The sequence below is a fragment of the Mesocricetus auratus genome, unplaced genomic scaffold (assembly GCF_017639785.1).
Source record: "Mesocricetus auratus isolate SY011 unplaced genomic scaffold, BCM_Maur_2.0 Super-Scaffold_15014, whole genome shotgun sequence".
Taxonomy (NCBI): domain Eukaryota; kingdom Metazoa; phylum Chordata; class Mammalia; order Rodentia; family Cricetidae; genus Mesocricetus; species Mesocricetus auratus.
In genome coordinates this window covers 828,482-850,319 of record NW_024429186.1, presented here as the reverse complement: position 1 = coordinate 850,319, position 21,838 = coordinate 828,482, and the positions used below count along the sequence as shown (strand labels likewise).

At 41.1% G+C, this 21,838-nt stretch overlaps 1 protein-coding gene across 1 annotated transcript in view; it reads right to left on the bottom strand.

Annotated features, from left to right (window-relative positions):
• The window catches only part of Abcb5 (ATP binding cassette subfamily B member 5), a gene marked incomplete at its 5' end in the record, with an annotated part of 93,185 nt that overhangs the window by 30,906 nt on the left and 40,441 nt on the right, over positions 1 to 21,838 (bottom strand). Inside the window, 7 exons of the mRNA XM_040743387.1 lie at positions 1,839 to 1,916; positions 2,056 to 2,160; positions 3,329 to 3,472; positions 6,638 to 6,778; positions 14,137 to 14,298; positions 15,425 to 15,595; positions 19,596 to 19,799. Of these exons, the coding sequence (XP_040599321.1) occupies positions 1,839 to 1,916; positions 2,056 to 2,160; positions 3,329 to 3,472; positions 6,638 to 6,778; positions 14,137 to 14,298; positions 15,425 to 15,595; positions 19,596 to 19,799 (1,005 nt within the window). The remainder of the gene's footprint in view (positions 1 to 1,838; positions 1,917 to 2,055; positions 2,161 to 3,328; positions 3,473 to 6,637; positions 6,779 to 14,136; positions 14,299 to 15,424; positions 15,596 to 19,595; positions 19,800 to 21,838) is intronic.

Below are 21,838 nucleotides of genomic sequence, written 5' to 3'. Positions count from 1 at the left end.
TTGGTTAAGAATCACCTGGCTTCATTGTTCAGTTTTGCATGTTTTAGAATGACAGCACTGATGGCCTGAAGAATAGCAAGCCCTAGTTTAGGAGTGCTACCATGCTGGTGGTCTTCACATAGTTAAAGCTAGAGAAGGATCCGTGTTGCCTTAATTACTGGACAAGTGTTTGACAAGTGTTCTTTAGGTTACAGCAGCTCGGAGTCAAGGTTCTTCCCGTTGAAACATTCTGTGAACAAGGTCTAGAGAGATGGTGGTAAAGGACACTGGCTACTCTTCCAGAGGATCCAAGTTAGGTTTCCAGCAAGTAAGTCAGGCAGTTCAACAGCCTCTGACTCTAGGGGCCCTGAAGTCTCTCTGGCCTCCTTCATCACCTGCATCCAAGAGCACATGCCTACACAGACATGCATGCATACATGCATACTAATAGTTAAAAAGATACATCTTTAAAAATATTCTGTGAACAGAGGGAAAGTCCAAAGTAACACAGAGAAAACACAAAAATCTATGTTTGTCTGTGTGGAATATCAAGATATCCAGGAAACAGTTAAAAAACATTCTATGAACATAAATACACTTGAACTGGGGAGAACATGAATTCATGAAGATAAAAACATTAAGTCAGTAGGTGTGAAATATAGTTTTAGTTAATTACAGTCCCACCTTAATTAAGATTCCAGGTGGAGATATAAGGTGTTAATAAGTAAAGAGATATAAATTTACTAAGAGTTACATGCAGGGGTTAGATCTATCTTTTTAAAATTGTTTTATATCAGAGGCTGTTTCAAAGGCAGAGAAAGTGCTGAGCCAGGACCTTTCTGTGTAGAGACTGTGATGGCACTCACTGCTGGAGGCTGAGGGCTACTACTGTACGAGGACCATGGAATTTCACCGCATGGTGGATGTAAAGTCTGCTTTTAACAACTCCCCTGGAATGACAGTAACTGAGAGCTTTTCCACCAGCTCTGCTGACAGAGAGAAGGTGAAGCAGGGCTTCAATGACGACCAGCTCTCAGAGGAACCTTGTCCACCTCGGCCAACAGACTCTGTTCCAGTGGGTGATTTTAGAACTTGATCCACCTGGTTTAGCCATTTCCAAGAGTGACTTGGTCATTGGCAGCAGTCTGACCTGCCAGGCATAGATGTTGAGTCAAGGACTTTCTCCACAAGAGCTGCGTGACTGCGGGACTTTAGAGAGTGGAGAGAAAAACCCTCACCAGCTCATGGATGATATCTAAGGGGATTAGTGACTCCTGCCAGACTGTTCTGAGGTTCCCCAAGTTCCTTTTTCAGTTTTAATCTGTGGTCTTTCTTCTCATCCTCCAACACAATGCCGTGCATTAAGGAGAAGCTGAATGAAATAAATTTGTTTTATTTTCAGACCTTGTGATTTGGATGTGCATTGCTTTGGGGATTTTTTAAAAAAAATTTAATCATGTGTATGTGTGTGTGTGTGTGTGTGTGTGTGTGTGTGTGTGCATGGATATGTGCCCATGAGTACAGTTCCCCCAGAAACCAGAGATGAACACATTCCCTGGGATCAGAATTACGAGCAATTATAAGCTACCTGATGTGGATTCTTGGAACTGAACTCTGGTCTACTGCAAGACCAGTATGTGTTCTTAATTGCTGAGCCATTTCTCCAGCCCTGGATATGCTTTTATTAGAAGTACATACTTCTAAGAATTCTGACGGCAGATTTCTTTTGCCGCCTAGAACAACAACAACAATAATTTACACTTTTCAATGATCTGATACAGAGTCTATGCCAAGAAATGAGAAAGAACTAAGGGTTAGAAGGTTGGACAATGAAGAACAATTCCAGCAAACGCACTGACCTGATACAGCATGGCTTTGAATGCCAAGTGTCTTAATCTCATGGCTAAATTTTCTTCTGCTCTGCCGTAAAACAAGCCCTAGGAAATGAACAAAAAGTTCTACGTTCATTCCTAACTCTCTTTGTACCATTCAGTTATTATATTTTTCAACTGAAACAGGGAAGACAATATAAACATGGAATCCTGCCCAGTCCTGGTTAGCCAATTAAAAGTTTACCTGCATCAGGTATGTGACAAGAGCAACAATGCCCAAGATGACTAACATCATGGAGTAGAGCTCTACATCATGTTTTATTGTAGTTTTATTTTTGTCTTCAAATATCTGAGAAGAAACAGAGTCTCCATCAGAAGTTTGGAGGAAAGCGCAAACAGAAAAGAAAATGAGCTCATTTAAAATGTCTATACATATATCAGCATTCCCTACAGGAATTGCAATACAAGGGAAAAATTATGCACTTCTGGGCAAAACATTACGATTGCTATTATTATTTGTTTACTTTCAATATACATGATAAACTAAATTTACTTTGAATGTATCAGACAAATGAGTCTTCTACTATCATAGTATATTTTTCTTTTAATTTTCTTTCTTTATCTCCCTCCCTCCCTCTCTCCCTCCCTGTTTTCGGTATATGCGTGTGAATTTGGGCATTTGTGTATAGGTCAGAGGTCAACTTTGGTAGCAGGTTCTTGCCATCCACCCTGTTGAGGCAGGGAACCTCTGCTGTTTCTACACTGCACCTTCTAAGCTAGCCATCCATCAGTTTCCATAGAGTTCTGGATTACAGATGTGCACTACATTTGCCTTTTAATGAGGGTTCTGGGGGTCAAACTTAGATTGCCAGATTTGTGTGGCAAGCGCTTTTATCCACCAAGACAGTTTTCTGACCCTGTAGCATTTTTTCCCAATGAGATCAACAGTTTGAATTATTATTTATAATAACATTTAGTAATTCATATTTCTTAATTTTAATCTAAAGTGACATATTTGTGTGTGCCCCTAGAAGTTGCTCACAAAGTTAGGTATTAGACACACACACACACACACATCAGCATGGAATGTTCTGAAGACAGTGTGGGTCTAGTGATTTCCTGAACCAGTCTACTCTTCTGGGGTTTTGGCACAATCCCAAACTTGTATTCCCTATCCCCGAGCTGGCTGGTAATAAAAATTTGTCATTGTTTGGACAGGTTGGGAAGAGAGAAGCTGTAGCTGTCTCTTTTATTGCCTCAGTGCTTAGGAATGCTGCTACAACACTGGAGTCAGAATTAGAAGACAAAGCAATTTCTTTACAGCTCATCCAGCCTGCAGGACCCAGCTGAACATTACAAGACAGCTATGGCTCATCTCCCAGGTATGGGAGCTGCCTTTCCTACCGTGGACTCTGAAAGTTCTGGATTCCACTTCGTGGATCAGTGCGCTACAGCTCTGTGTTCTCTGACAATGCTTAACTTGTTGAAAGCGCAATAAACAAGTGAGTTTTACTTACAGTGACTAATTTTGCAAGGACGATAGAAAACACTGGGTGAACAGATCCATTTAGGAGAGAAGCCAGTGTTCCCAGAACCACAAAGGGCCATTCAGACTTGAATAACTTAAATATTTTTAATAGAGAAACTTCAGGAAGACTTGCCTAGAAATAAAACAAGTTTTGGTTGAGAACAGCATCAGTGAGGACATTGTGGAACCCAGAGAGGTAAGGCAGGGCAAACAGAAGCACACCGGAACCTAGCAAACATAAACGGATGGCGGTGTACAATTGTATTTACCTTAGAAAAAATTTACTGCTGCTATTACTAACGACGAGCCTGAAACATAAAGGAATCATACATCAGAGTGATGACTTGTACAGTGTCAGCTTTTGGAATTCCACCCAGTTCCTAGCTATCACTAAGCAAGTACAAATTGGGCCTGGAGAGATGGCTCAGTGGTTGAGAACCAGGGTGTGATTCTCAGACCCTCCATGAGAGTTTATAACTTCCTGTAACTCCAGCCCCAGAGGATCTGACTTCCTCAGGCACTGTACACATGCAGGAAAAAACATACACATAAAACAATTAAAAAGAAAGCATGTATTAGGTTACATGTCAGGTAGCTAAGAATCACAAGAAATAACAGAGTCAATTTTCCTTAATCTTGTTATACTGGATTCAATATCATGCTCTAATCAAGGATAAGGGTTAGGCGGGAAGTCAGCAGAGGAAGTGCAGGAGGTCAATGCTTTACTAGGATTTTCAGCCTTGAAACTGTTCCAGTTTGGTTGCATGGCATGGTGTGAGGGCATGCGTACTGTAAGGTACACAGGTGTGTGCTCAGAGCTAAGGCTGAAGTGAAGGTGTCCCGTGTAGTACAGGTGAGACAGCCAGGGAAACTGTTATGTTCATTGCATGTTTGATATTGAGTTACTATTTAGCTGTCATGAATTCAGAAACATTTTACTGTTGTCATTTAAAAAAATTGTGATACCAGCATTCAGTTCAGTATCCAAACATCCAGTTACGAGTCAGTTTTCCCTCTAGGATTAAAAAAAATGCAGGTTTAAAAAAAGAAGTAGGCTGGGTGGTGGTGGCACATGCCTTTAATCTCAGCACTTGGGAGGCAGAGGCAGGTGGATCTCTGTGAGTTCTAGGCCAGCCTGGTCTACAGAGTGAGTTCCAGGACAGCCTGGACTGTCACACAGAGAAAACCTGTCTTGAAAAACCAAAAAAATAAAAAATAGTATTGCTTAAATAGTGTTAACAATACAGAAAAGAATAACATGAAATAAGACAAAATCAAAATGAAAAAAAAACTCTGTAAAATCACAAGTAATGTCATATATTACAGACTATAGAGCATCTTAAAATAACCTGATGTAAAAATATGAAATAGCTGTTTTCTGTAGAGACACAAATCAGTGTGATACAGTAAAAAAAAATCTCCTAAAGAATTAAAAATTTCATCTGATCTATTTTGGAACTTTATTGAGTTATAATTTGCATGTAGCCAGTTGCACATACAGATGTAATTTGCTTATAGCCAACTGCATGTATGTGTGTATTTAGGGAGTTTGGAAGTAGCTAGTTATTGATGGGACTATTAACTCAGTTAAGGCAATTAACACAACTGCTTCCCTGGAAGGTTCCTTCTCTAGCCTTCTTGGTTTCGAGTCCAGCTCCATCATCTTGTGCCCACCCCTGCAACTTACATTATGTTCCTGCCTCTTCACGTTTTTTTTCTCTTTGTTCTTTGTTGGGGGTGCCGGTATTTTTTTTTTTTTTAGTGCTTGGGAGTTTTTTTAATATACCCTGAGTTCAAGTCCTACAGCAGATAAGTGGTTTGTAAATACTCTTTCCTGTTGCTGTTTTATAAATGGAAATGTTCTTCATTCTAATAATGTCTCATTTATTATTATTTGTTCTTTTAAGTATGTTGTTGGTAATATGTCTAGGAAACCGTAGTCATAAAGGTTTTCTACTGGGTATTCTCACATAAATTCAATGTTTTTACAATGATGATTTTGGTGTGTGTGTGTGTGTGTGTGTGTGTGTGTGTGTCTACATGTGAACTTGTCACAGGGTTAGTGTGAAGGTCAGAGGACAACTTGCAGGAGGACTCCATTCCATTCTTCTACCATGTGGGTTATGGGGATTGAACTCAAAGACTTTACCTGCTCGCTAAACCATCTTGTCAGTTATTTTTGTTTTATTTCACTACTGATTTTTTAAAATAAATGCTAGATGTTGTAAATTTTACTCTGTTGGGTACTTGAAATAAATGAAAGTTCCTTGGGTATTCATCGATGGCATTCACAGTTATTGACAATCTGACAACAGTTTATTTCTTATATTCACAAAGTAATGGGAAACCTTTTTCAAGGGCTAGTGGGAAAAATTCTGATTTTTTTTTGTCATTCAGATTAATGACCTCTGATTTCTATTCAGAGAGCTTCTGGACTATATACTAAAAAAACCAAACAAACAAAAAACCCCGAAAGACCTCAAAGAAAGAATAGGATTCAAAATTGAAAATTATTTCTCTTTAAAAATTAAAAAATTGCTGGGCAGTAGTGGTGCATGCCTGTAATCCCAGCACTCAGGAGGCAGAGGCAGGCGGATCTCTGTGAGTTCAAGGCCAGCCTGGTCTACAGAGTGAGTTCCAGGACAGCCTCCAAAACAATTCAGGGAAACCCTGTCTTGCAAAACAAAAAACAAAACAAAACAAAACAAAACAAAAAAACAAAAAAGACCATCTCCACCAGGGTTATGTGTTATGTATAGAGAAAGTAGTATGTAAATGACCAGCCATGGGTCATGATACTGGGCTGGCGGCAATTCTCAAGCTCACTTCCATTTTCAGGTGTGCCTTTTCCTTCCTTAACAGTTGGTTTGGGTTTCTATGACTACTCACTTGTTGCCGGTCCGGTTCTTTGTTCCGAGACACGAGGACCTGGAAGTCCCATTGGGTGCCCCTAGCTAGACTCAGATCTACAACACCCTGACCCCATTTAATCTGGGATGGCCCTGGTGGTGTGCCCCACACTTCAAGTTGCTGTTTTAACCCATGGTTTGCCTCTTAGGAAGGAACAGCATGTTCTCATGACATTTGTTTTTTTTTTTCCCTTACCCAATGAAGAGCTTTGACATAAATGTGGTTCATTAGATGATCGCCTTAGCAATGCCATGGGGAAGTGAGAGCAAATGTTTCGTGAGCTTAATGGCACAGCACTGCTTTACTGTCAGTCACTTGTAAGTTTTATAAGGGCTAATCGGGCACCGGAGAACGTGTATACAAGCACATCGATAGGTGACCGCATTACCTTTTGATGGTGGATGGCTTCCTCGGACTGGTCAGCACAGGGGGACTTGGTGCTGCTCACATCACACGGGGAAATGGAGCTGGTATTTCCTTCAGAGGAGCATGTCTTTGACTCCATTTCTTCATCAGCTTTTTTAATATCCTTAAATGAAAAATGTATTGGCTGTCATAATGATGCCTTAACAACACAGAGGCAGGCAGGGCTAGGGAGATAGATATAGCTCAGCTGGTGAAGCACGTTTGGTCTCCAGAACTCAAGTTTGAAAAAGTCAGGCATGATGGAATGCACTTAGTATCCTGGTGTTGTGGGGAGGGGAAAGGGTGCTGAAGGATGGGTTGGTAGTTGGGGTAGGGAGGCAGTTGGAGAGTGAAGATGTGGAGGGATAGACAGAGATAAGTTGATCCTTGGGGCTAGCTAGCTAGCTACTCTAGCCTTCTTGGTGAGGTCTAGGCCAGTTAGAGACTTCTTTAAAAACAAGCAAACATAAATACACATGTACACACACCCACACACCCCACCCCACCACACACACATGGGAAAGAAATACAAAGGTATTTTGTTGTGTCACCATAAAGCTTGGGTGTGTGTGGCTAGGACCTGAGGTCTTAGGAGACGATAATGCTTTCCTGGCCAGCAGCCACAGCCCAATCCAGACTGAGATCTCAAAGCAAAATGGGTATATGTGCATTGGGGCTCACTGAGAATAAAAAAAATACAGAGAAATCATACTAACCATGAATAATGAGTTAAAATACAGGTTAGGGTTAAATTCTAAGCTAGATTGCACTGGACCTAGTTTTTCTTGTACTTCAGAAAAAACGAGGGCAATTTTGGCAAAATGCCCAAGCGACGGTTCTCCACTGATCTAGGGGTAAGAGAGTAGATTTCTCACTGCACTAGAACAGCAGCTGAGAGCAGGGCAGGGAGATGGAGGCAGGATCAGGTGGGCAGGGAACGTGTGCACGGGACCACATTCCAGGGATGCTCAGATTCCTCAGCATCGAAGAACAGTTAATGAATCACATGATGGCACAGTGAACTTTAACCAGACTGTCTTGCCATTAACGTCTGTAATCACAAACTCTTTTACGCTATCATCTTCTGTTATTTTTTTCTCTGCTGTGAAAGAAGTCTTGTATTTGACTATTTTTTTCCTTTCAGGAGCTATTTAACCTGTGGAAAATTTAAAATAGAATTAGACCTACTTTCAAATAGTAAAGTTTTCTAAGGACATCTATTATGGCTCAAAGACAATTCATTTTGCTAAGGAGCTTGCTAGACGAGAGAATAACTCGTTATTCTGGTGGCGGGTAGAGACAGGAGCAAGGAAGATTAAGGGCCAACCAGAACTGAGGATGTATGAAAAGTCCTTATGGAAACCCATCACTTTGTAAGGTAACTAAGAAATACGACTTAAGAAAAAGGATGTTTGAACACAGCTACCCTGAGTGGGTAAATGAAAATCTTAGTGCCACACCTCTTTACAACTCAAAGAGCCCCCAGGGGTCTCCAAAACAATACAGGCAGTCATCATTGCTCTTGGTAGCTCACCAGAGCTAGATGGTGAGACCCTATTGTTGAAGATAAAACATATTTGATTGTAAGACATAGAGAAACCAAACTGAGACTGACCTGAGAATGTCCTTCCTGCTGACTAGCTATCCTGGTACTGGAAGGCTTTAAACAGGAAGCTGGGTGGTGGTATAGTAATAGGGGTATAATAAAGGCATCAGTTGTCTTACCCAGCACTGGACCCTGAGTACTGCAATACTGACCTGGGGTAACGAACTGCTTTCTTATTGGGCATGAGACATGGACACGGGAGAGAATTATCATCTAGCAGTAAGCATGCTCAAAAGCCCATGGATTGGATGGCCATAAGACTTAGAAGTGATCATATGTTGTGCTGTTACATGAACATGCCAAAACTGTCTTTTAAATCTATATTCATAGATTATTAGTGCTGTTCTCAGTCTTGACCGAAGAACCTACCTTCTACCTGCAGTGGGCAGCAGTGATCGATGGATGGCTAAAATGCTGAGAATAAGTGACTGTTGAGTGCTTAGCCCTAAATTAGGCACCTCAAGGCTCAAGGAACGCGGTAGAAGAAAAGGCAAAGGATGGAGAAGAGTGCTGGGAGATGCCATCTTCTGCTGCATTCACTCACTCCCTACAGCCGTGACTACCGGAATGAAGTCAAGCCAACAAGGTCAATAGATATTGCAGAAGACAAAAACAAAAAGAAAGAGAAGGAAAAGAAAGACCAGGACAAGAGGGTGGGAGGCAGATGTTGAGGAGTGTGCTGGGAGGTTGGGGTAGACAGGAATCAAGATACATTGTATACATGTACAAAGGTGTCAAAGTACTAATAAAAGATGTTCTAAAAAGTGCATCCGAGCCAGGCTGGTAGGGGCACATGCCTTTAATCCCACTACTCTGCGGGTTCAAGACCGGCCTGGCCTACAGAGCGAGTTCCAGGATAGCTAAAGCTATACTGAGAAAGTCTGTCTCTCAAGAGACAAAACAAAAAGGAAACAAAGACAAATTGCATCTGTATTGGATTAATTTATTTTTTGGATTTATTTATTTATGAATTTTCTTTTTCTTTTCTTTTCTTTTTTTTTTTTTTTCTTTTTTCTTTTTTTGCCTGAATGCGTGTGTATGTGTTCCTGGTGCCACGGAGGCCAGGAGGGGGCATCAGATTCCATGGAACTGGAGTTTCGGGTAGTTATGAACCACCATGCGACTGCTTGGAACAGAGCCTGGGTCCTTTGTGGGAGCCATGGGTACTGTTACCCATGATGAGGCCATCTCTCTAGTTCCTCTGTGCTCGATTCTGTTTCATATCCGCTAGTGCACGAATAATTCCAAACAACTTGTGCAAATTAGCTCATTAATTAATTAACTGATTGCTGCATTCCCCTCATGTTAGGGATTAGAAAACAGAAGCAGAGTGAATTTGAGACATTGTATCCAAGGCCCCAAAAGCGTGACCTCACAGAGTCAGCTGTCAGTGATGGCAACTCATTCCTCAGCTACCCCGTGCTGTCTTGCTTCTCATGCATTTTTTCTTTCCTTTTCCCGTGTGTGTGTGTGTGTGTGTGTGTGTGTGTGTGTGTGTGTGTGTGTGATCTCTCCCTCTCCCTCTCCCTCCCTCCCTCCCTCTCTCCCTCTCCCGTTCCCTCTTCTTCCCCCCTCCCTCTCCCCTCCCTCTCTCCCTTCCTCCCCCCCCTCTGTGTGTGTGTGTGTGTGTGTGTGTGTGTGTGTATGGTGTAGTGTGTCTTTGTGCTTGTGAATGTGGAGGCCCAAGAGTAGGAGACTTCCTCCATCATTGTCCACCTTATTCATCAGGGAGGCAGGGAGGCAGGGTCTCCCAGCTGAACCCACAGAGAGCTGATATGTTTAGACTAGTTGGGCAGTTGTGTACTGGGGACTCTGTCTTTTCTGCAATTATAGCCACCTACCACAACACAACACACACACACACACACACACACACACACACACACACACACACACACACACACAGGGGAATCTGGCCTTACAGCCCCACCCACTGGTGGAAACCTGTAATTACAGAGGTTTGCAACACTGGTGGGAATTTGGAATTACAGCTCCCCTCTCCTGACACTGGAGGGGATCTGAAATTACAGGGGTCTGCCACACTGGAGGGGTTCTGGAGTTACGTGTGTGTTGGGGGCGGGGTACCACACTGGTGGGAATCTGGAATGTGGTCCTCACACTTGCAAGGCAATACTCCCCTCCCACAAGCAATCTCCCCTCTTCTCACATTTTCTTAGCTTTGTCATTGAGATGGTTGTGAACTCTCAGAATGACTAACTTTGCCACTATGAGCAACAGTGGCAAATAAATGCGCCTGGCATTTGAAAAGAAGAATCGCTTACTCATGTGGGTTCATTGAGCATTAAGAAGCCACTGTACTCTATCTGAATTGACACAGTTTTGGCTATCTTAGAATATTAATCTGCTTCGAAGAAGGTGTTAAAATATTTTACATAGCTATAATTTTCCCACATTGTGAAAACATTAAACTCAAGGCCTAGTGATGGACTTTCAGTTTAATAATAGTGAAAAACTTAGGATGTGTTGAAAGACCTGTTACTGTTTGTGGGGGGAGGGGCAAGTCCTTATTGAATCAAAAAAAAAAAAAAAAAAAAAAAAGAAAGCAAGAAAGCCTGAGTGAATGGTTCTTAAAGATCTCAAAAAGTGGCCAGGCAGTGGTGGCACACACCTTTAATCCCAGCACTCGGGAGGCAGAGGCAGGCAGAGCTCTGTGAGTTCGAGGCCAGGCTGGACTGACAGCCTCCAAAACAATACAGAGAAACCCTGTCTTGTAAAACCAAAAAAAAAAAAAAAAAAAGACCTCAAAAAGTGATGGACTTGACCTCAATTATGTCCTTTTCTTATTAGTTATATTGGTTTGGAAATATTGAGCTTAGTGACTTTTCCAGCTGATGCCTCTGTGATAGCGGTGGGTTGTGAATTTCTTGGGGGTCACATATCAGATATCCTGCATATCAGATATTTACATTATGATTCATAACTAGCCAAATTACAGTTATAAAGTAGCGATTAAATAATTGTATGGTTAGGGGTCATCACAGCATGAGGATGTGTGTTAAAGGGTTGAAGATTTAGGAAGTTTGAGAACCACTGCTCTGAGGGATGAAAAATGATGCAAATTCAGCGTCCAGCAACACCTCACTTTTATCTATTTATTTACTTATTTATTTAATTTTGAATTTTTGAGGCAGGGTTCCTGGATATAGCTCTGACTGTCTTGGAACTCTTTCTGTAGAGTAGGCTGGCCTTGAGCTCACAGAGATCGACCTTCCTCTGCCTACCGAGTGCTGGGATTAAGGGTGTTTTGCCACCACTGCCTGGCCTCACTTTTCTTTTTAAAGGAAACACAGAATATGGATGAATATGAAAATCAAAATCAAGTAGTTAATCAAGTTGATTGTATTTTCTTTTTTTTAGTGTGTATACATTTGTTATATGTAAATACCTCTCTCTCTCTCTCTCTCTCTCTCTCTCTCTCTGTGTATGCACCTATGGTATGTACAGGTAAGTGCATGCTTGTGCGTATAAATCAGATTAAAACCAAGTAGCTCCCTCTGTCGTCCCCCATCTTACTGTTGAGGTGGGGTCTTTCATTGAACCTGGGTTCATGAGTTTGGCTAGATTGTCTGGCCCATGAGCTCTAGAGATCTGCCTGTCCCCTCAGAGGGGAAGTCACTGTGTCTGATTTTTACATGGTGTTGGGGATCTGAACTTAGGTCCTCATGCTTACACAGCAGGCATGTTATTGACTGAGACATCTTCCTAAAACCCTCCCTACTTTAAAAACAAAACAACAACAAAAATAACCAGTATGTGTCCCAGGTTGGCCTTGATCTCACAAGGAACCATGAGTTTCTACTTCCCGAGTACTGGGATTACAGGCCTGAGCCACCGTGCTCTGTTTAAGATTGTATTTTTGTTTTGTTTTCATTACTTTTTAGGCTATGTTAGATAACACCTTGCTTACTATAGTGGACAAAGTTAGAGTTTACAGTTTTCTTTACAAACTTGAAGAGGCGATAGAGACCCATAGTTTTCTTTATTTCCTAGTTTGCAAAATAATAATCTGGACATCAAAGATAGAGCCAGACAGTTGAAGAAGTAAAACAGGAAAATTTGAAGAAGTTAAATAAATATGAAGAGATTGAAGTTATTAACCCATCGAAGAGCCTTTAGGAAGAAACCTGTCTTCTAGAATCAGAGAAGAGAGGAGTAGAAACGGGGAGGAGGGAAGGGAGGGCTTAGGGCTTTAATCCCCATCATGTCTACTGAAACACCTTGAGGAAGGAGCTGTGTAAAATTCAGCATGGTCTCTACAATCCCACTGCCAGAGAGTCAGGGGAACAGGAAGGATCCTAAGAGAGATATACATAGTACCCCAGAGAAGGTATAATAAGGCAAGATCTCCAGAGCAGATTGGGAGTACTGGATGGGGAGGAAAGGGAGTCAGGAAAAAGAGAGGGAGACAAGAGGAAGGGAGAGGAGGACATGAGGGAGCAGGAAGGTTTAGTTGGGGGAAGAATAGAGGAGAGCAGGATGAGAGATACCATAATAGAGGGAGTCATTCTAGGTTTGAGGGGAGATCTGGCACTAGTGAAAACTCCAGATATGTACAAGGATGACACCAACTGGCAAACTAAGCAGCAGTGGAGAGACTACTTTAAATGCCCCTCCCTAATAATGATTTTGACGACTATCTTACATACCATCCTTAAACCTCCATCCAGTGATAGACAGAAGCAGAGGCAGACACCCACAGCTAAACACTGAACTAAAATCCTGGAACCCTGTGACAGAGAGGGAGGAGTGATGAGCAAAGGGGTCAAGACGGGGCTGGTGAATTTCAGAGAAACAGCCGACCTGAACAAGGGGGAGATCTTGGACCCCAGACTGATGGCTGAGAGGACCAGCATGGGACTGATCCAGACCCCCTGAATGTGGGTGTCAGTGAGGAGACTCAGGTAACCTATGGGGTTTTTGGGTAGTAGATCAGTATTTATCCCTGGCACACAAATGGACTTTGGGGACCCATCCCACAACGAGGGATGCTTTCTCAATCTGGACACTTTGGGGAGGGCCTGGGCCCTCCCCGGAACAAAATGACACACTCTAGTGATCCCCGATGGAGGGCCTTACCCTCCCTGGGGAATGGAGTGGGGAATGGGTGGGAGGCTGGGGGAAGCTGAGGGGAGGGAATGGGCGTGGAGGGGAGGGAGAGGGCACTGGGACTGACATGGGAAGCAAGCTTGTTTCTAATTTAAATATATAATAAAAAGTGTAAAAAACAAAAAAATTAAATGGACTGTCATAAAAAGTTAAAATTAAAAAAAAGAAAAAAATTCTGCACGGTGGATCTCACCACGTGCAGAAATGCGGACCCCGAGGAATGAGAAGTGGCCACTTCATCCTGCCCCTTTGACTGCCCAATATGAGCTCTGTATCCCACCTATGAGGATGTGTGTGTATGCAGCAGAGTTTGTAAGTGTGTGTGCTCATTCCACAGATACTGAGTTCCACTGCGTGCTGCTCACCGTGCCAGGTATATTCTGCATCCTAAAGTCCTGGCAACTTCTGCCTGGCTTCCAAGAACTTCTAATATCTTTCTCTCGCTGTCTCTAGTTTTTATTCTCACAGCACTCATCTTCCTGCATGGAAGGCTGACCTTTTCCTTTCAGTTGCACAAGGAAGTGTTTGTTTTTGTCTTTTTATCTCTGCACCACTCTCATCCCTCCAGCCTTCTTCAGTTTTATCCCCAACTTTGTAGCCTTCTAAGCACTTTCTTGGGGAATGTAACCCTGTCCCTATCAGATCCCCTATGTTACAAAGAAACACCCTAATGCAACTACCTGTGCCATGGGGAGTCCCCTTCTTATGTTACAAAGAAACGTGTAAATGTTACACCCTGTAAACACTACCTGTGCCATGGCGAGTGAGTAATACAGCCCCTGCTTTGCCATTAGTTCAGCATGGGTCCCTTTCTCTGCCACCATGCCATCCTTCATAGTCACAATCAGGTCTGCCCCGCGAATAGTGGCAAGGCGGTGTGCTACCACAATTGTAGTCCGACCTTTGCTTGCCTACCGAGCAGAAGAGGTGGAAATGAAACAGAAGAGTGTTAGAAATAACCTCTGCAATAATCAGGACAACTGATTTTTACCAATGATTCTTATCCTGGGATATAGAAAAATCAGAATATTTAACAGATTACAAAGGCCAGTAGAAATTAGGATATAAAAGGTATTTCAAATGGTGTTTTTCTTTTTAGAAATAAACCAGAGTATCTTAGCATTAACAAGAAACCTAACAAGAAAAGTTTAGCTGTCTAACCATAAGAGCAAAAAGGATCTAAGATTTAAACTCACTGTCATCTCTCAAATGAGCATGTTCTTGAACAAGTTACATGCAGATTCAAGGTAAAATATGTTTTAAAACAATCACAAGTACATAGAAAGGTACACACAGGGTCACTGATAGATATGTGTCAAAACGAATCCATCAGATCACATGGGCAGGTCATTGCCAGCATCTAGAGACTATCACTTGCCCTCTGCTGTCACTGCTACTGCATTTATGTAATGGCATCTGCAGTCTACACTCTTACTAAGCCATCTCACTGGCACCATATTCACACATTTGCTAAGAATGTATACACGTATATGATTGTATGTATATATATATATATATATATGTGTGTGTGTGTGTGTGAATAAGTACATGCACATTTTATATCAGCCCCTCCAACTGGGAAAGCACTAATGTAATAATATGGGTTAGTAATGAGGAATGAAAATCTCTAGCAGTTTCCAGAACTGTTTGAGGAAAAGTAACTGGCAGTCAATGCTTCTCTACTTTAAGTGAAACTGTGTTAACGTGAATACTCTGGGGAGTCATTAAAGAAGAAAAGTGACTAATGGTGAGGAGAAGAATCCCACTAGTGTGAATGCAAGAAGTCAAAGATGCCCACTGTAATGGTGTACAGACTGATGGCTTGCATTGTGTGTGTGTGTGTGTGTGTGCGCATGTGTGTGTGTGTTTAATGTCAGCTATAGCATTTACTTTTCCAAATCACACCCTGGATTCATACCAGAGGAACTCTGGGGACTACCAGCTGGTATCCAAGGAACCCCAAATCTGTATTTTCTTGTACTTAGAAACAATAGTGAATTAGGAGTATGGGATTCAGAAAAGATTCTAGTCACTTACCTTCTCCAGCGCAGTTTGAACTACTGACTCACTCTCTGTGTCAAGGGCAGATGTAGCCTCGTCCAAGATCAGAATTTTGGGGTTTCGAACTAGCGCTCGAGCAATGGCGATTCTTTGTTTCTGGCCTCCGCTCATTTGAGCTCCCTTTTCCCCCACTAGTGTGTTAAATTTCTAACGAGACAGAGAGAGATAGAGGAGAAAGCACAATTATAGAAGGGTGATTAAATGATTAGAAGAGGAAATGACAAGCACATTTGTGTTTTGATACCAGCTTAATGACAGCTCTAGCCTGGTCATTCAGAATCTTTGATTTGGTCACTGTGAACACAAACATCTCCTAGGAAAGGTCCTGGCAAAGACAACAAGTAAAGGTAAGTTAAGACCAAACCAGATAAACAGAAACAAGGATTCTTTGAAAAAGAATCTCTCTTAGATGACCTCAGAATACTTTTTTTTTAAAAAATCTATGAAGCGTTCACTGTGATATAAATGCTTGCTGGCAATTTGGTAGATTGTCTGTACTTTTCCTCCTGGAGGCTATGAAAAGCAGTAAGACAAAGAAAACAAATGTCATTTGGCAGGGTGTGGTGATGGCCATGTGTAAGCCTAGTGCTGAGGAGTCTCAAGGAGGATGACAGGAGTTCAAGACCATCCTCAAGTGCACATTGAAATGCAAGCCAATCTAGACTACAGGAGAGCCTGCCTTAAAAACCAAACAAAAGACCAGCACTCAGGAGGTAGAGGCAGGAGCATCTCTGTGAGTTCAAGGCCAGTCTGGTCCACAGAGTGGGTTTCAGGACAGGAAGGGCTCTGTAGAGAGACCCTGTCTCAAAAAACAAACATACAAAGTCCAAACAAACTGAACCAAAACTTACTACAACTTCTTTTTTAAAAGGCTTATTGTTTTTCCTAAAAAATTTCAGTCTTGTGAAAAATTTAAGGCCCTTTCTTATTTATTAAATTTTTGATAAATGCATTTTTAACAAATTGAATATTATTTTATTATAGTGAGGCAACTTTTAGCATCTGTGACCTGTATTGGTTATATTCTGTTGGGTTATGGCCCACATTTCACCAAGGATAGAAGCTTAAATATTCTTTCTAAATATTTAATTTCTAGAAACTTTTTTTTCTAAAGGAAAATGAAAGTCAGTCTTGGGGCTGGAGTGATGGCTCAGTGGTTAAGCGTACCTGCTGCCTTTGTAGAGGACATATGTTTGCTTTCCAGAGTCCACATGGTGCTCACAGTCACCTGTACCTCCAGTTCTCAAGGATCTCATGCCCTCTTCTGCCCTTCACAGGCAGAACACACATGTAATGCAGGCAAATACAACACTCATATACATAAAAATAATCTTAAATATGATAAAATATTTCTAAAAGAAATTTTTTTATTGTGGAATAATTTATGCACAATAAATGGATGCATTTTATGGACACAACCCTGTTGTTTTTGGTAATCAAGTTACTACAGAATGTCACTGTCACCCAGTTATGCACAGAGCCCTACTGTAACCTACAAAATTTCAGGATCCTTTTTGGTCCAAGCTTGACCTGCTTCAAAATATTTATATTTGATTTTGACATTGCAAATCTATCATCTATCTATCTATCTATCTATCTATCTATCTATCTATCTATCTATCTATCTATCTAGTTATCATCCATCTATCATCTATCCATCTATCATCTACCTATCATTTATCTATCTATATCTGTCTATCATCTATCCATCTATCTATCTATCTATCTATCTATCTATCTATCTATCTATCTATCATCTATTTTTGAGAATATCTAGTACAACCCAGGATAGCCTCAAAGTTGCTATGTAGCTCAGGATGACCTTGTACTGTCTCTCCTCATACCTCCACCTTGCAAGTGTTGGGATGACAAGTAAGGGCCATAATGTCTCGATTTATATGGTGTTAGGAATTGAGCCCAGGGCTTCTTGAATGCTAGGAAAACTAGTATGGTAGTATTGTGGTTTTTGTTTTTTTACATTTCTTTCCTTTGGTAATTTCATACATATATACAACATATTTAGATTATGTCTACCCTCTAGGACCTCACTCCATCCAACTCCCAACTCCTCCTGGACTTCCTCTGGGATTGTTTCCCAACTTCAAGCCCCCTGTGCCCTGCACCTGGCCAGGTAAAGACATTATGAACATGTTCTTGCACTGTGTTTTTAGCCTTTTTATTTTCTAAATGGTGTTTTCTGGAAGAGGGTTTTAATTTAATCCAGTTTACTTCTTTCTTTTCTTTGTTTCTTCCCTACTCTTGTGGGGATGATCCAGGGCCTTGCGCATGTCAGACAGACACTCCACACCGAGTTAATCCTCAGCCTTTAGTTTGTTAAAAGTTGATATGTGGGTCCATTTCTGGAGTTTCCTCTGTTCTAATGTATTAGTTGTTTTCTTGAACTAGATGTTGTGAGTGTGTGTTAGCTTTGTTGTTCTGTTTTTAAAGCTACTTTGTCTATTCACATTTGATTTTATAAATACAAAAATATTCGGGAGTTCATCCATGGAATTCTCTGATTGGTGAAGAATCAGATTTATAGATCAACTTGGGAAGAATGTATAACCTTAAAAACATTGACTCTTTAGATTAGCAAATAAGGTACAATTTATTTAAGACTTCTTTCACTATTTTGCTTAATATTTTATTAACTGTATTTCTAAGAAATTTTTATTTTGATGGCATCACAAATGCTTCAAAAATTTTTTAAAATCACTTTTGCTACCTTTTAAAGATTCAGTTAACTTTTAAGGGAAGTGTGGGCTTATTAGTTATTTGCTTTTTCCTGAAGTTTTTTGGCCGTTTGTGTTTTTGAAGGCGTTTGACCCCCTTCCAAGTCGTTAAACCCACAGGCACAGCGGGGTTCATAGTATCCCCTTGTGGACAACTTTTCAGTGACTGGGATCAGTGGTCAAGGTTGGCCTTTCATTGATGATTCTCTTTCTGTTCCTTCATTCCTCCTTCTTCTCATTCTCTCCTCTTTCCCTTCTCCAACTCCCTCTTTCTCATGCTCTCTCTCTCTCTCTCTCTCTCTCTCTCTCTCTCTCTCTCTGTCTGTCTCTGTCTGTCTCTCTGTCTCTGTCTCTCTGTCTCTTTCTCTATTCTCTCTCTATTCTCTCTCTCTCTCTCTCTCTCTCTCTGTATAGTTAATAAGCCTGTGAACTTTGGTATTCATCATGCTAACTTGTAGTTTCTTCTTCTCCTCTTTGGATTACAGCATTGTGATTTACTGTTGGCTTTGCTTCGAGGGGCACCTTTGTCTGTAATTCTTCTAGTAAAGTAAGCAATAACTTGAAGAGTTGGGTTGAAGAGTACATGGAAACACTCCCAAATTCTAAGTGGGAGGCAAGAGAGAGCACTGTGCATCCTGAGGGAATTCATGAAAAGTAGTAAAAGGCCAACAAAAGGAAACATACCATTTCTCAATGACAGGAAAAGAGCCTCAAGTGATATTGCTGGCCTATATGCTAATCACTATGTCAAATCATGGTATAATAAACATTATTAAAAAAAGAGTTATTTTAGTATGTCCTTCAAAAATAAAGTTTTTGTTATTGTGATCTTATAGAATGATGGATTTTAGATATAATTTAATTTCAAGTATCAGCTTTTATATATTTTATTGGTTGCACCCACAATTTTTAGGTGGTCCTAATGAACTTCAGGAAATGCAGATAAATGGTTTAATAACTATCACACGATGCTCACTAATACATGTCTTGTTGCTAAGAAATTTTAAATTTATCACATCTTTTTACATTTCCCCGCTTCTAGGAGTCCTGTGTATGTGAGCGCTCCGCTCCCACTATTAGCCACCAGGTGGCGCTTCAAACTAACTTTTTTTTTTTTTTTTTTTTTTTTTCCAGAAACCATTTCTCAGCTTGTGCTCAGGGTTTTCTCAAATTTCTTTGCCCGGCTTTAAGATAGCTATCATTTTTCTCTCTTCAGTGTACAGCAATAAAAACTTTTGTAATTGGCCTGTCACTGACGTCTTTCTGTTTTGGATTTTAGCATGTTCCCTTCTCTGCAGATGTTGCGTCTGAGATACTCCCCACATTAACACATTTGCACTGTGCAGTGTGAGTTACCCTCCCCTGGGCTGTGCAGAACCCGGACGTGCTCAGAGCCCCGGCAGCATCATGCTCACCTTAGGAAACGTCACTATGAAGTCGTAGGCGTTCGCCTCCCTCGCCGCCTGCTCCATCTCCTCTTCACTGACACCTTCGCGCCCGAACTTAATATTGTTACCGATGGTGGTCCCAAATAAAACAGGCTCTTGGCTGACCACTCCGATGTGCTCCCGGTAATGTCTCACATTTTGAGCTCGGATGTCATTTTCATCCACTGTGATCTACCAGACCAAAGAAACAAGCAGGCTATGATGGCGTCCGAGCTCTCGGCTTTTGACTATCTTCTTAATCCAAAGAATAAACCAAGGAGTAGTATCTCAGCCAAGACTGGCTATATTTTAATAAAGTTCTTAAGGCATGAATAACACTAGTAGATTTTTTCCCCCTGGAAGATTGGGATCAACAAATCTTTACGAAACAATCAACTTAGAATTCCACGAATCTACAAATAAGGTTGTCAATAAGATACACAGACACAAATACTGTAGGTACCACAAATGTTGTTATGGAGACAGAAGTCATCAACTTTGTTGTTTTAAGACTGATGGCACCTGTAAAGTGCTAGCTTTTATTTCTCAATGCCTGTTCAATCATAAAAGACAAAAGTTCCTTCTACTCATTGTTTTAATTAATAGTAAATAAACTGTCTTCCTAGGTAGAATTGTTACCGCAGCACATTCCAGGGACAGGGCTAGATGTGGCTGGCAGAGGCTCAAATCCTCACAGCCCTGGCATTTATGTGAGAATGGACATTGCTTTTGCACTCATCCAGTGATTTATTTAGTAAATATTGGCATGCACTCGATGTCTATGATATTTTAAACATAGACTGACACGTGCAATTGAAAAGAGACCAGCTTCTACATGATTTTCTATTAAACACAATAGTAAATGCTAAGTAGAAGCATTAAGAATTATGTTCCTGGGAATATCAGCCTCATGTGAGAGTTAATTTCAACATTATAGATTACAGACAATGAGAAAATGTCAGAAAGATGGCTTCCCACGCAAAGGCACTTGCTGTACAAGCCTGTCCACTTGAAAAAGGTAAAGACTCACATGCTTGCAGTACCAGTAATGTCTCTTATTGTAATTCCAATTCTGTTACAAATCTCTGTTTCAATTCATTCTTGTTGTTCTAATTACTCTTTCTTCTTCCTCTTCCTCTTCCTCTTCCTCTTCCTCTTCTTCTTCTTCTCCTCCTCCTCCTCCTCCTCGTCCTCCTTCTTCATTTTCCTATGTTCTTCATCCTTCTACATTTTTTACTCTTTCAATCTTATTTTTCTCCATCTTATTTCTTCTCAATCTATTTCTTCTGCCATTACAAATTCCCAAGCATATATACATATCCATTTTTTAGCAACTTATTAGTAATAAAAAAAACTACAAGGAAAATTCTCAGGGACACAGGCATTCTCTGAAGATATGTAGCAAAACTTATCAGCTAGTTTGTAGCTAACCACAGCTGCAGCTGTGAGGAGGTGCTGGCCATCTCTTAAAGGGGCTGCAACAGTTTCAACAGGAGAAAACTAAGCCATTGAGAGATCTAAGGGAAAGGCAACAACCAAGTGTATTATTTTACATTTCTTAAGTGTGATTAATAATATCTGGACATGATTAGTCAATAAACAGCCTTTCTTATCACCTGAATCTCAGGACCTACTGCATTAAAAGCTGGTACCAACTGTTAATTGCCATTTTAAGTCAGAGCAGGGAGGGGCTGGTGGAGGACGCTTAGGGTAGCATATGTGCTGTTGATTGCTTGAAGGACTATATAATATAACAAGGGCAGACACTTGCAATTCTGCTCTGTGAAAGTTCCTCCAGTGATTACTCCACAGGGAGTAATCTGTCCTTCTGTCTGGCCAAATCATACTGTCAGGGCGTTAATTGTAGAGAACAGGTTTCTGCGTTTTTTTTTTTTTTTAATTGCAGTGTGGGACAAGAGGTTTGAACACCTTATTTTATATGCCAGAACACACAGTTTTGGGAATAAGTTATCCTACTAACAGAACACAGAAAGATTGTGTCCGACATATGAGGAATATACTGCTGAAGCGTCCCAAAGCTGAGTTAGAAGGGGAGCATGTGGCGCCGGGTGGTGGTGGTGCATGCCTTTAATCTCAGCACTCGGGAGGCAGAGGCAGGTGGATCTCAGTGAGTTCGAGGCTAGGCTGGACCGATAGCCTCCAAAATAATACAGAGAAACCCTGTCTCGTAAACACCAAAAAACAAAAAACAAAAAGGAAGGGGAGCATGT